Raw genomic sequence first — 13,178 nt, forward strand, 5'->3', positions numbered from 1 at the left:
CTACCCCCCAGTCCCCTGTGTTTTCCTGTGCCCATATCCTGCATCTGTCTTCAGAACAAACTGGAAATTCCTGACCCCCTGGTCGGGATCCATGGGGGTCGCTGTCCTCTCACCCCATCCTAACCCAGGCGTGGGAAGACCTGTGCGAGGGCCGCCGCACCCCCATCATAGCTCCTCAGAGTGAGAGCTGAGGTTGGGTGCGGTGAATAAGAATAAATCGGAGCCAGCAGCCCCAGCCCGGAGCTCACGTGTTCATGCCTCTCTACAGAATAAAGCGGAGGCAGCAGACAGCAAAGGCAAGAGGATGCTGGCCTGCCAGCGGAGGGGGGAGGCAGGGGAGGGTTGGGTAGAGGACAGGAGGGACTGGGAGGCCCCGAGAGGGAGTGTACAGGACTGTCCCCCCCAGGTACAGGTGGCAAAGCCCTGTCCTCACACTTCTTACATCAAGCCAGGACCTACCTGTGAAAATGACAGCTTCTCATTAAAACTCACCGTCATCACTGCCAAAAAAAAAAAAAAAAAGAAAGAAAGAAAGAAAAAGAAAAAGAGGGAGAGAGAGAGAACACTGTCGGGGAAATTTTTATTCTAAATGACATTCACCTTTATTCATGAACCCAAATCGGCCATTATCTGGTAGCCAAGCATGGAGAAAAGGATCTGAAAACCTGAAAGTGACTCAGACTAGGTTGCTGGCTGTTGCAATGGAGGGAACCGCAGGGAAGGGCCATAATTCAGAGTCTGCCATCCTCCAAGGCTTCATCTTCCATAGTGTGGTTCGACCTGGGGTTTCCGTGGAGCCCTGCCGCTCACACGTGCTCGAGCCTCTGGAGCGCTGCCAAGCCTGTTTCTCACGGTTTCTCTTTCACTCTTCTCTCATGTTTAGGAAGATCCCTCCTGCGGCAGATAGCCCCATGCCCTCGCCAGCAGCCCACATCACCACCCCCGTTCCAGCATCCGTTTCCCAGCCTTTCAACAACCCCAGTGCCGTGTATCTTCCTTCAGCTCCCATCAGCTCGAGACTCACCTCTTCCTACATAATGACATCAGCCATGCTCTCAAACGCACCTTTTGTGGCGTCGCCGGACCCGAGTGCCCTCATGTCACACACCACAGCTTTCCCCCATGTGGCTGCAACCCTCAGCATCATGGACTCAACCTTCAAGGCCCCACCCGCCGTGTCCCCGATACCAGCCGTCATACCTTCCCCATCCCACAAGCCATCCAAAACCAAAACCAGCAAATCCTCAAAAGTCAAAGACCTGTCCGCCCGTAGCAACGAGTCTCCAAGTAACAAAAAGAGGAAGCCGCAGCCTTCGACTTCCTCCTCCTCCTCCTCATTAACCCTGCCGACATCCCTCTCGTCTCCATTGTCAGGGCCCCACAGAAAGAACTGTGTCTTGAATGCCAGTTCAGCCTTGAACTCCTATCAGGCGGCCCCTCCCTATAACAGTCTGTCTGTGCACAACTCAAACAATGGGGTGAGCCCACTCAGTGCCAAACTGGAGCCCTCAGGACGGACCTCGCTGCCCGGCGGCCCCGCGGACATAGTGAGACACGTGGGCTCGGTGGGCGGCAGCAGTGACTCCTGTCCCCTCTCTGTGCCCTCCCTTGCAGGGGACCTCTCTCTGGCCTCACACAATGCCGTGTCTTCGCTGCCCCTCTCTTTTGACAAATCAGAAGGAAAAAAGCGTAAGAACTCGAGTTCTAGTAGCAAAGCCTGTAAAATCACTAAAATGCCTGGTATGAATAGCGTTCACAAAAAGAACCCTCCCAGCCTTCTCGCACCGGTGCCCGATGCCGTTAACAGCACCTCCTCTCGGCAGGTAAGGGACCTGTGCTTCTGGGGGGCCTCCTAGCGCTGCCTCTGTGGGCTCTGGGGGACGGAGCAGGCCGGGCAGCGCCCCTGCTGAGCCGGGTGGCTCAGGTCAAGACCAGAGCGGCCTCTGTTCTGAGGATGGTTTGGTGAACACATACTTAAGGCGGCTGTCGCTGTGGGCTGGGCCGTTCGAAGCACTATGCAAAATCACTTCGTTTAAAAACCCAGAGCGGTTGGTGCATTTGTTATCACTGCGTTACAGATGAGGAAAGTGAGGCGCGGGGGAGGGGGGGTGCTGAGTTCCCCCGCCACACCTGTCTCTTCTGTATCTTGAGCTCTGAGAACGATTGCATTAAATCTGATCTCTGGGAAGCCCCCGAGGAAGAGCCCGAAGCCCAGGCAGGTTCAGTGATAGGCGGGGGAGGGGCTACCTGGGATGTGGTGGCTGGTGCTGCTGCCTCCTGGGTGCCTGAGCGTTCCCACTTCTCACCCCAGCCAACACAGACGTGTCCAATGATGCCGCTGTGCAAGTAGGAGGGTGTACAGTGAGGAAGACCGGGAAGATGGAGTGAGAAGAGTCCAGGCTCAGGCATTCTCAAGCCTGGTCTTTTCCGGTAGGGGGGCTATTTGGAGAGGCCCCACCCCCTCCTGGTGCCGCTGCTTGGGCGTCCAGGAGTGGGTGGAGGTGGCAGAGGGCCACATTCACAGGCCTGCCTCAGAGCCTGAGCCCCACAGCCCAGACGGTGGGCTGCGGCTGCCCAGGTTTAGAGTTAAGTGGGCCGGACCCTCGGCCCTGTGTGGGGATGAGGACTTGAGGGGGATTCATAAATCACAAGTAGACACATGAGAGACAGCCCATTTGGGTCCCAAGGGCCAGACTAGCTGCACACTGAGGCGAAGGTGAGACCGAGGGAGATGTAGGTCCTCTCACTGGAGCCCGGGACGCTCACGCCCGTCTGCAGCTGTGGCAGGTGTCCCACTGTTCTGATCCCCGCACGCCCAGGCATGTAGGGGAGGCGGGCTAGCACCCACAGGGCCCTCTCCTGAGACTACACTGCTGGTCCGGGCCACCTTCGGGCATCAGGATGATGAAGAGCAGAACCAGCACTTTCTGAACTTGAATGTGTAACAGGAATCCCCTGGGGTTGTGTATTCGAGCGGAGTGGAGGGTCTTATTAAGATGCAGACCGAGTCAGCTGGTCAGGGGTGTCACTGCATTGGGTTCCAGGCCACCCTGACAATGAGGGGCTTGAACTCAACCCGGAGATCCCTCCTGCGAGATTCAGATTGCAACAGTCAGGTATTTACCGACTGAGCCGTCCAGGCGCCCCCTAGTGGCACCCGTTTTAGATAAAGTTCTAGGCGCCAACACTTAGGGGATGAGCTCTGTTCCAAGCACTTCAGATATATTCATTCACTTAATTATTACCTTACCCCCCATTTTACAAATGAGTAAACCAAGGCACAGGAAGGTTAAACAACGTGCCCAAAGTCACACAGCAAGGAAATAGTGGGGCAGAGATCCAAACCCAGGCAGTCTGGCTCTGGAGTCTGGGCCCTTAACATCCATGCCTCTGTGTTCAGGGAATATCTCTGTACTGAGTCAGCGATGTCCTCTTTGCCCTTGGGTCAGCAGGACCGTAAGAAATGTTTAGCTAACACAATGAATTAGTCAAAGCGAGGGGTGAAAGGAACATCTATCAAGAGGGAAATTTAAAAAAAAAAAAAAACTGATGCCTTGAACAGCTGCCTCGGGTCTAGCTCGCACTGGCTCTCGGCTGCTAGTGATACCTGGGTGCTTGTCACCAGGCCATTTAGAAAAGCCTTTGTCTAGGGTCACCCCCCCCCCCCCAGGTGATGTCCAAGTGCTGGGGAAAAGCCTTTGCAATCTGTGTGGATTCTTGTAGGAGACTGGGAGAAGCATGACCTAGGTTGAGAAAGGCAGGGTAAACGTGCTTTGGGAACCAAATGGGGATCTAATTGTATCTGTTAGGTGTAAGGCCAGAATTTCTCACAGAGGTATTAAATTGAACAAAAAAACAAGGCTGCGAGTATAAGACAGACGTCTTTCTGCAAAGGTGAGTTAACAGAGAGGATGAGCTCTTTATAGGCCCAAGGAGCTGCCTGTAGGCAGGGTACTAACCTGAGGAAGGCTCCCACCACGTGCGCACCCAGGACGCAGAGGAAGGGGAGGAGCCCGACGGCCACACGCACAGCCGCCCCGCCCCCTCACTTGGCTAGTTTCCTGAAGAATAGCAAGGTGTTCGCTGTGTCCGGTGGCCAGCAAAACGCAGCCAGAATAAGAGGCAAGCTTCTATCCTGAGCTAGTCCCAGGGAGTCTGGGCTGGACCGGTCTGGGAGGTCAGAGGTGGAGAAGCAGGGGCCTCTGCGGGGGTAAATGCCACCCCCACCCCCAGAAGGGACGAGGCCTCTTCATCCTCACCCTTGAAACTCACCGGCTACATCTGGGAAGCAGAATTAGGAGTTACCCACTATTCCGTTTTCCCTCTGGGATGGGAAGCGCGCCCTCAGGGTGTCCCCAGAGCCATTGGCGTCTTTTCCGCCATCTGAGAGGGAAACGAGCGGCTCACCACCGGAGGGCGCTGTTGTACCCCGGGCGGCGCCGGATACCGGGGGTGTCGCGCCGCAGGCTGGCTGGTGGATCTGAGGGGGACTTCGCTGGTGTCTTTCAGGTCGGGAAAAATAGCAGCCTAGCTTTGTCACAATCCAGTCCTTCAAGCATATCCAGCCCAGGACACAGCCGACCGGTAAGTTACTGGGAAGGGGCTGTGGGGGGAATACACGGGGTCACCAGCAGAGGGAGCGAGGGAGTTCGGGCAGACCCTGACTCACCTCAGATCCAATTAAGAGTGTAGCTTCCTGGCTTCTGGAGCTTAGCCTTCTTGTTAGTAGCTGTGCGTCGTTGGCTAAGTTACTTAACTTCTCTGTGCTTCAATTTCCTCACCCACGACGGGGATCATAATGGCCCCTACCCCATACGGCTTTTGTGAGGACTAAATTAATTTATCTGCCTAAGCCTTCTAGAAAATGCCTGACACAGACCAAACACTACAAGTCTTAGCCCGATTATTAATCGCAGCCGTGTGATATTAAGCAGGTTCCTTCTCTGAGTCCCAGTATTTTCATCTGTTCAGTGGCAAAGGTGATGCCTACCTCCTAAGGTTATCGTGAAAATGAATGGTGTTGACCAGAAGGCCTTGCTTGGGGCACTGATCCATCAGTCCTTTCTCAAGGCCTCTGGTGAGCTGTGGCTGCTATTGAAGATGTGGTTTCATGGTAGGAATATTCAAGGTGGATCTAGAAGTTTCTACAAACTCAAAGTGCGAGAGTAGTCAGCGAACAGATGATTTTCTCCAGTGGAGTGTGTGTGCGCCTCTGAGGGAGGCCAGGGAGAGTAGGCAGTGGGGTGAAGTGTGTTCTGGATGGCTGGAAAAAATACATGCACGGCTGTGTTACATCATTTTCAATGTTGCAGAGGTTTTGTAGATACCAGATTGCAATATGCCTTCACTTTGACCTTTTGGGGTTTCTCCACCAGTGCTGGGTAGTGTTTGAGTGAAGATTATGGGAAAATAGTTTTTGTATCCCTAGATCAAGGAGTGTCTCAACTAATTTGAGTCACTTTTTGTGCCTGAGGACCTGCAGCCTATCCTCAGTGCTGGGATGGGGGCGGGGGGTGGAGTCATCTATGCTCTGGTAACCTGCCCCTGTTTGTGACCAGCCTCCTCCACAGGTTGCGCAGTGCACTTGTTGGCTACACGGTCACCCTTAACAGACGTAATAGTAATCAAATAGCATTTGTTGAGGCTTTTTTTTCTCTGAGGGTGCTGTGCTGAGCCCTTCACATACATTTCATGCATATAACCCTTGTAGCAATTGTATGAGGGACAAATGATGATCCTCATGTTATAGGCTGAAGATGCCCACAGGGAGAAGCTAAGAAACTTGAACCCAAAGCCTCTGTGCTTAACCTGTTATTAGATATCTTCCTTAGAGAATTCTCCCTGTGGTCTACAGGTTAGGTAGGAAAAGGTGAATTAAGAGAGGAAAAAAACAGATGGGCCCATTTTTCCAGATCTCTCTGTAGTAGGGAACCCCCACCATGCATGTCCAGGAGCTGTGTCCCTGTGTCTTCCCCCCCAGAGAGGATCTGTGTGGCTGCAGATGCATGCAGCCCTCCACACCTGGCACCTCACGTGCCTTTCACCGTGACCTTGGGCCCAAGGTTACTCTGTATCACAGCCGTGGAAACTGAGCCTCTCTGTTCTTGAATTCTTGCGGGTCATCCCAAGTGTACGGTTTTGAAACAAGCTTTTCTTTTCTTTCCTAGAAGACCACAAACCGAACGGGCAGGATAAGGACTCTTCCATAACAAGACTGTGAAGCCACTTGGAAACCAATGCCTGGCCACCTGGCCAATGTGGGAGGAGGAGGGAGGGGAGCGCGCAGCCGGGGAGAGTCTGTTTCCTGCACCGTGACTGTGGCTCGGGCCGTTCTTCTTCCTTTTTTAATTGACCAGTTTTTAGTTTTGAAGAAAGAGCAAAAGGCAAAAGAACGTGAATTTAAGATTTACAGAAAACAATACCAGTGTTCTGTTTGGGTTCTTTCATTTGCCTTGTGTATACGTATACGTTCTTCCAAGTTCGGGGTCGCCCCTCTAGCTTCCCATGCTGCTACTGCACCATCATTTCGCTCCAGCCACGAGTGCAGACATGGCCCAATGTCCGCTCCCGGTTGGCGTTGTCTGAAACTCTTGAACTTGAGCACGCGGTGCTCCTTTCCTCGACCTCTCCCACCCATCCCTTGCATCCCCTCCCACCTGCCGCTCACCGGGTCCACACTGGCCATGCAGAAGGAGCCGGCTCCCCCTTGGACAGGGTGCTGGGGGTGGGGCTCTCCTGGGGAAGAGCCTATGTTTGGGGCGCTGAGAGCAGGGAGCCCCTTGAGGGCTGAGCGCACTCATCAGGGTTCTGCGCCGCACCAGCACTGCGGGAGCCAGATGCTATGAGCAAAACCGAGAAGAGTGGCCGTTGAACTATGTCGTTTAGCCGATACCACTGTCCAGCTGTGCAGCTCAGAGAGGAGCTACAGGGTCAGGGACAGGGGCTGGAATGGTCCTGGAAGGTGACAAGAAGCAGAGCTTCTGCGTAGGGGAAGATACCTGTCAAGACAGAGGAAAGCCGGTGTTAGACATCTCTGGGGCAGAATCCCTTCCAGGGTGCGGGTCTACAAGGGCGCCAAAGCCAGGCGAACCAGAGGCGGAGAAATCCCAGGAAGGAGGGCACGAGACCCCAGGAGGTCCCTCAGGGCTTGAGACACAGCTTCCACAGTGCAAGTTCTTAAGCTGCCTTCCAGGGCTAGGCAAGAGGAGTAGAAGCAGGGCTGGGCGTGCAGGAAGGGTCTGAGGGCAAACTTCCATGAAGGGTTAAGCAATAGACACCTGGGAGAATAAGTAACTTGTGGCTTATGGCTTATGCTGCCCCAGGGTCCTGGGCAGTCAGCACACCCATCAGTCAGCTTGTGCTAGGCTATCCCAAGCCCCAGCCCGGACACAGCCACCCCAGGGAGGTGTGGTCAGCCCAGCTACCTACCCCTTAGTGCAGAGCTGTCTGGAAGTGTGGGAAGAGAAAAGCTAGAGCCTCACAGCTCTGCAACTGTTCACACTGGAGTTTTAAAAGAAATAGCAATAACCACAAGCTGTACTATGGAATGGTGATCAGGAAAGGAATTCACAACATGAAATAGGCATCCTGTGCTATTAATCATGAAATTTTGTATACGATATACTAGCAAGAGAGACCAGGAAGTTTTGCTTCATCCCTAAATCAGAAATGAATGCCAGTTTCACAGCTGGACCCAAACCTTCATCCCAACCCCGAAGTTTCCCTTTTCCTTCCCATCCCCACAACCCAAAGATCAGACTACTGTTACGTTTCACCACATTGGATTTCGCGAAGACAGGAGGCAAATGGAGTGATTTGTATCAATGGAATTGCACTGACCGTGTTTCTTATAGGATTCCTAAAATTTTTAATATAAAATGAAGATTTTTTTAAAAATCAGGAGTTGATATTAGGTACCAGGACATTAGTTCAGATGATTTCATTTTTATTTCTACAGTGTTAAAAGTGCACTTATATGCCGGTTTATTTACGTCTTGAGAAAAAGAGACTACAAATTGAAGGGAAGATGGTTAATTTTTCTTTTTTAAAAAAAAAATTAAGGCAGATTTTAAGACTTATAAAATGTTTAAGAAATTATAAACAGGTTAGACCCTTTGGAAAAAAAGTTTAGAAAATATTCTTAAAGTAAATTTTTATAGTGTTAATTTTGTAATAATTTATGTTTTACTATATTACAGAGCTAACTGACCAGAATAGTTTCAGAAACAATATGAAACGTAGGAAAGTTTAAGCAATGTTTATATTTTTAAAATGTTCTTTGAATTATGTTTTTATTGTACATTTCTTCAGACTGAAAAGTATGTACATATCTTTGTTATTTTTGCACAATTTTTGTCTCGTTCGGTTTTAGAAGTCTGTTGTTTTTTTTTATAATTTATTTTAAGTTGTAAAATTTGCAGGAGTAAAAAACAAAAAAAAATAACAAAAAAAATCTCAGCAACAAAATAACCCTCTGATTTATAAACTCTTAAACTCAAAAGAGGGAAAACAATGGTTGAGAGATTAAGTGGCTGCTTCTGAGAAATAATGTCTCGACAGGGACGAAAGGAGCAATTCAGTAGGCTTAAACATTTTAGCTGTCTGCGTCTTGAATTGCAAGCTGGAATAAAGAGGCTCCCCACCGAATGCTGCTTACTTGGTGAAAGACTGGCTCTGACCAAGGTGAGGACATTTCTGGAAAACTGAGCAAAAAGGGAAAACCCACGGTGTTTCTTCCTTCACAGTCAACCACAGGTTTACTTTATAATGATGTATTAAAAATTTACAGCTTGAAAAATGGAATGCAAATAAAAGGTTTTCTTTGGGTTTGTTTTAACGGAGTTCGACTGGACCAGCCTATAAAGCATTACTAGGGTGAGACCCTTTGGGTACTTCTGTTTCTGCGCATCCCGCCCCAGCCCTTTGACTGCACACACACACACACACACACACACACACACACACACCACCCTTCATTTGCCTGAAGATCTCATGACTTGTCGTCAGCCATAGAGGCTCGAAAGCTCTGGTTGTTAAGCATAACACAATGCATAGACCTGTCAGCCATATAAAAAAAAAAAAAAAAAAAAAAGCGACTTGGATAACTTGTATGCCTTCTTTTGTATCAATGTACCAATTGTAAATAACGCTGATCAACCTTTGTAGAGAATAGTTTCTACAGCATATTCTATTATTGCTGATTCTCAGTGAACTCTTGTTTTAAAAAAGGAAAAAAAAAAAGAAATTTTCTATTTACACCTTCTATTTTGTTATGCTGTCGGCCCATGGCACTTTAACAAAATTCTGTGGGTTTTACGTAGCTGGTCAGTCATGGGGTATATTCAATAACTGTTGTTGCACAGACAAGAATTTGCACCTGCTCATTTGTCCTTTCCTACTACCGATTTTAGAACCTTTTCCAGAAGAATTTTGGAGAAAGCATGTCCCAACATTCTAAACAAACGCCACACTTGTGGAGTGGGTTTCTTTTCTACGATCCATATTTTGTAACACTAAGTATTTTCCTTCTTTGTCCCGCACCTTTACATATTAGCACTATTGGATAGAAGTCATTCCATGCCTGTGATGATGTAAGCAGAATAAATGTCTAAAGTAGGTGTAAATAGTAAATTCTACGGCTTACAGTTTTAAAAGGAAAGAACAAACATGTATCCATTGATACTGCCATGGTTCAGCACCAGGCCTGGAGACATTCTCCAGTGAGCGATTGTACTTTTTTTTTTTTTTTTTGCCTTTTTTTTTTTTTTTTTTTTTTTTGTAACATGGCTTTGTAAATAAAATAATTTATATGTTTGTAAAACAAAGTCTTTGGGTTTTCATAAAATTTAGATTTTTTGGCTATTTCTTTTGTCTTCCGGGTCAAAGTATCCCTGCTAGAATGCACATTTGCTAGAAGAGTGTGAATTCATTCACCAAATATTTATGGAGCATCATGGGGTGGCTGCCCCTCAGCGAAGCTCTCTGTGCTCAGTGAGGAGAAACAGACATGGTCCCAGCTGCTTTCTGGAAGCTACCCGGTGGGAAAGATAGTAAATAAACACATGATCAAATGTGTAATTACGGTTTGTGGCAAAGGCTGTCGTGGAAAGAATCGGATTCTGTGAGAGAAAAGAACAGGAGAAGCTGACATACAGTGGGCGATAGGGCGCCATCAGGGAGTCCCCTTCGAGGAAGTGAGCTGAACGCACAGTGCGGGGGAGAGAATCCCCGGCAGAGATGGTCCAAAGTAGGAAACACTTGGAAGTACTTAGAGCCTGAGGAAGATCCACTGTGGACAGAGCGGAGGGAGAGAGATGGACAGAAGGCAAGGCAAAGTCACAGAAGGCCTCTCAGAATTTGGATTTCATGCTCAGTTCAGTGGGAATCCTTTGAAGGGCTTGAAGTAGGGACATGGCATGATGCCCTACATATGAGCTGTTGCATGGAGAATCACTCAGAAGCTAGTTCAAGAGACCAGATGAGACGCCATGGTTGATGCCAGTGGAGACAAGGGGAAGTGAATGGAGATCCAGCTTACATATTAAATTGACAAGACTTGCTTGGGAATTGGATCTGAGAGTAGGGAGAAATGACTCCCAGGCTGGGTTACGTGGAGATGTCTGCCATTTCTTGAGATGTGGAAACCAAAGGAGGAATGAGTTTTTCAGGGGACAGGCAGGACGAGAGATTGGTGAAGCTCAGAAGTCCTGTTCTGGGCACATGTGGGATCACTGGATCACTGAAGCTGCTGTGCCAAGTAGGTGTGACAGACGTGTGACTGAAAGGATCAGCTGCTCTAAATTGGAAACACCAGTTTGGGAACCTTTGGTATATGGATGATATTTAGAGCCCCAAGCATGAGTGGGATTGCTTCAGAGAACATAGAGCGGGAAGAAAGGACACTTAGAGGTGAGTCAGAAGCAGAAAACTAACAAAGAACCCGAAGCTGAAGGATTCCCAAAGAGAAGAGAGAACCCAACAGAAAGTGGTTCCCTCAAGGAGAGGACTGTGAGCTGTTTCAAGGAAGGAAGAGTCAACTGAGTCAGATACCATTCATGATGTTAGATCTAGATGGTATCGTGTTTGGACTTACGCAGCATGGAGGTCATGGGTGACTATTAGTTTCTTAGGGTGGCCGTAACAAATTACCACAATGTGGTGGCTTAAAGCAGCAAAAAGTTACTCTTTCAGAGTTCTGGAGACCGGAAATCCCAAAATCGAGCAGGCATGCCTTCCCTTTGACAGCCCTAGAGGAAAATCCTCCCAGTTTCTGTGGACTCCTAGCAGTGCATGGCATTCCTTGGCTTATAGACACATCCCTCCCATTGCTGCTTCTGTCTTCACATGGCTCCTGCATGGCCCCCATGTCTCTCCCACGGCAAAGATTTCCCCCTGCCTTTCTCTTGTGAGGACATCCGCGGGGGACTTACCTCCCCCACTAAATCCTGGATGATCTCATCTCCAGATCCTTAACTTAATGACATCTTTTTCCAAATAAGTTCATACTCACAGGTTCGAGGGCCCTGTCGTTTGGGGGGTTACTATTCAACCCACTACAGTGACCCTTGCAAAGCAGGTATGATGGCGTGGTAGGGCCCACAGCCAGACTGGAGTGATTTGAAGGAAATTCATGTATGTCGTCGGATCTTAAGGAGATAAGAAGGCTCAAGAGAGTGTTTGGATTTTGTTTCTTTTTGTTTATTGTTTTTCAGGGGAGAAGAGACAAGATTATGATTCATATGCTGGTAAGAATGGAATGGTAGGGGAGGGGAAGAGCAGAAGAAGAAGAGGGTGATTTAGAAAACAGGGAGAGGCCCCTGGGTGGTTCGGGGGGTGGGGGTCAAGTGATTAAGTGTCTGACTCTTGGTTTTGACTCAGGTCATGATCTCAGGGTTATGAGATGGAGCCCCACATCGGGTGCGGTGCTGACCCGCTTAAGCTTCATTCTCTCTCTCTCTGCCCCCTCCCCACTCGTGCCCACTCTCTCTTGCTCACATTCTCTTTTGGGGAGAGCCCCTACCCCCCCCCCAAAAAAGGGAAGGCTTTGAGAAGGCAAGAGGGAGGTAAACCCAAACGCATGTGTTTGTAGGGTTCAAAGATAAACTGAGGCATATTTTTAAAACTCTAAGAGTTTATTTAAGCCAAAAAGAATTTGAATCAGCAGCACCAAACAGGAAGTGCTTGGGGGCATGCCACCAACAGGGAAGAGACTGTTACAGAGAAAAGGTGGAAGCAAAGAAGTTCTTGGATGGACTGTAGCTTAAAGCCTGATTGATTGACCTTGTTAGTGTTCAGTGCTCATGACCTTGAGGCATTGATGAGCAGAGATTTGGGGTGGTTTACAAAGGCCACTGGGCATTAGTGTCTCCTCAGTCTCAGGGCCTCATTTAATGGAAGGACCAGTAGGAAGAAGGGCCCTTCCTCCAGGGCAGTGGTGAAGAAGTCAGCTTGCAGACTGGCTGTTGGGAAGACAGGGGAAATGCACACCTGGTGGCCGCCATTTTCTCCGTGACCGCGGGTAACCTGAATTTGTGTGGGAACGTGGGAGAAGTGTTAAGAAAGAATTAAGTAATTACTAGTGAAACTAGATTGCAACAGTGTTGAGAGCACATTTGAGATCCATTGTTCAAAGCAAGGTCCCGGCTCAGGGAAGACGATCTTGGAGAGTGGTTCCAGCGCACTAAGGGCAGAGCAGGGCCATTGGAGTTCCAAGTCACACTAAGACACATTTCTTACCATTCTGCCTCTGCCTTTCACTGTTGTGCAGAAAAGAAAATCGGGGGAAGCGGGTTAGAGATTTGGCACATAGTGAGCACCTTGCAAATAAATGTTTATACAAACGGATTATCCGTAGTCACAAAACCTGTGTCGTGCTTCTAGCACCAAGGACAGCATATAGCCATTTGTTCTGAGCTTTGTCTCTGACTGGCCACTCAACATCTCATTGGCCTGGGTGACCTTTCACTCCATTTTGAAAGGAGCCTATGTATTCTGTGTTTTCCAAACCTAGACTGAGAAGCCTCCTTCGGTTCTAGTCACAGGCTCAGAGAACCCCTAGAAAACCGGAAGTGATCTTAAAGACCCTCTTCTACAAGTGAGGGAACTGAGACACAGAGAGGTCAACTGAGGTACAAAACCACACCGCTGGCTGATGGGCAAGCCTGTTCTTTTAGTCTAGT

General features: G+C 49.1%; 1 protein-coding gene across 11 annotated transcripts in view; it reads left to right on the top strand.

Annotated features, from left to right (window-relative positions):
- Nucleotides 1-6,419, top strand: part of ATXN7L1 (ataxin 7 like 1) — a 233,955-nt gene extending 227,536 nt beyond the window's left edge. For 9 of the 11 annotated variants that reach the window (XM_059170839.1, XM_059170836.1, XM_059170842.1 and 6 more), the window contains 3 exons: nucleotides 884-1,823; nucleotides 4,510-4,584; nucleotides 6,168-6,419. In XM_059170839.1, the coding sequence (XP_059026822.1) occupies nucleotides 884-1,823; nucleotides 4,510-4,584; nucleotides 6,168-6,209 (1,057 nt within the window). In that variant the 3' untranslated portion in view covers nucleotides 6,210-6,419. The remainder of the gene's footprint in view (nucleotides 1-883; nucleotides 1,824-4,509; nucleotides 4,585-6,167) is intronic. The other 2 variants (XM_059170837.1, XM_059170843.1) reach the window with 1 other exon arrangement.
- Nucleotides 6,420-13,178: the final 6,759 nt, after the last annotated feature.

The sequence above is a fragment of the Mustela lutreola genome, chromosome 4, assembly GCF_030435805.1.
Source record: "Mustela lutreola isolate mMusLut2 chromosome 4, mMusLut2.pri, whole genome shotgun sequence".
Lineage (NCBI taxonomy): Eukaryota > Metazoa > Chordata > Mammalia > Carnivora > Mustelidae > Mustela > Mustela lutreola.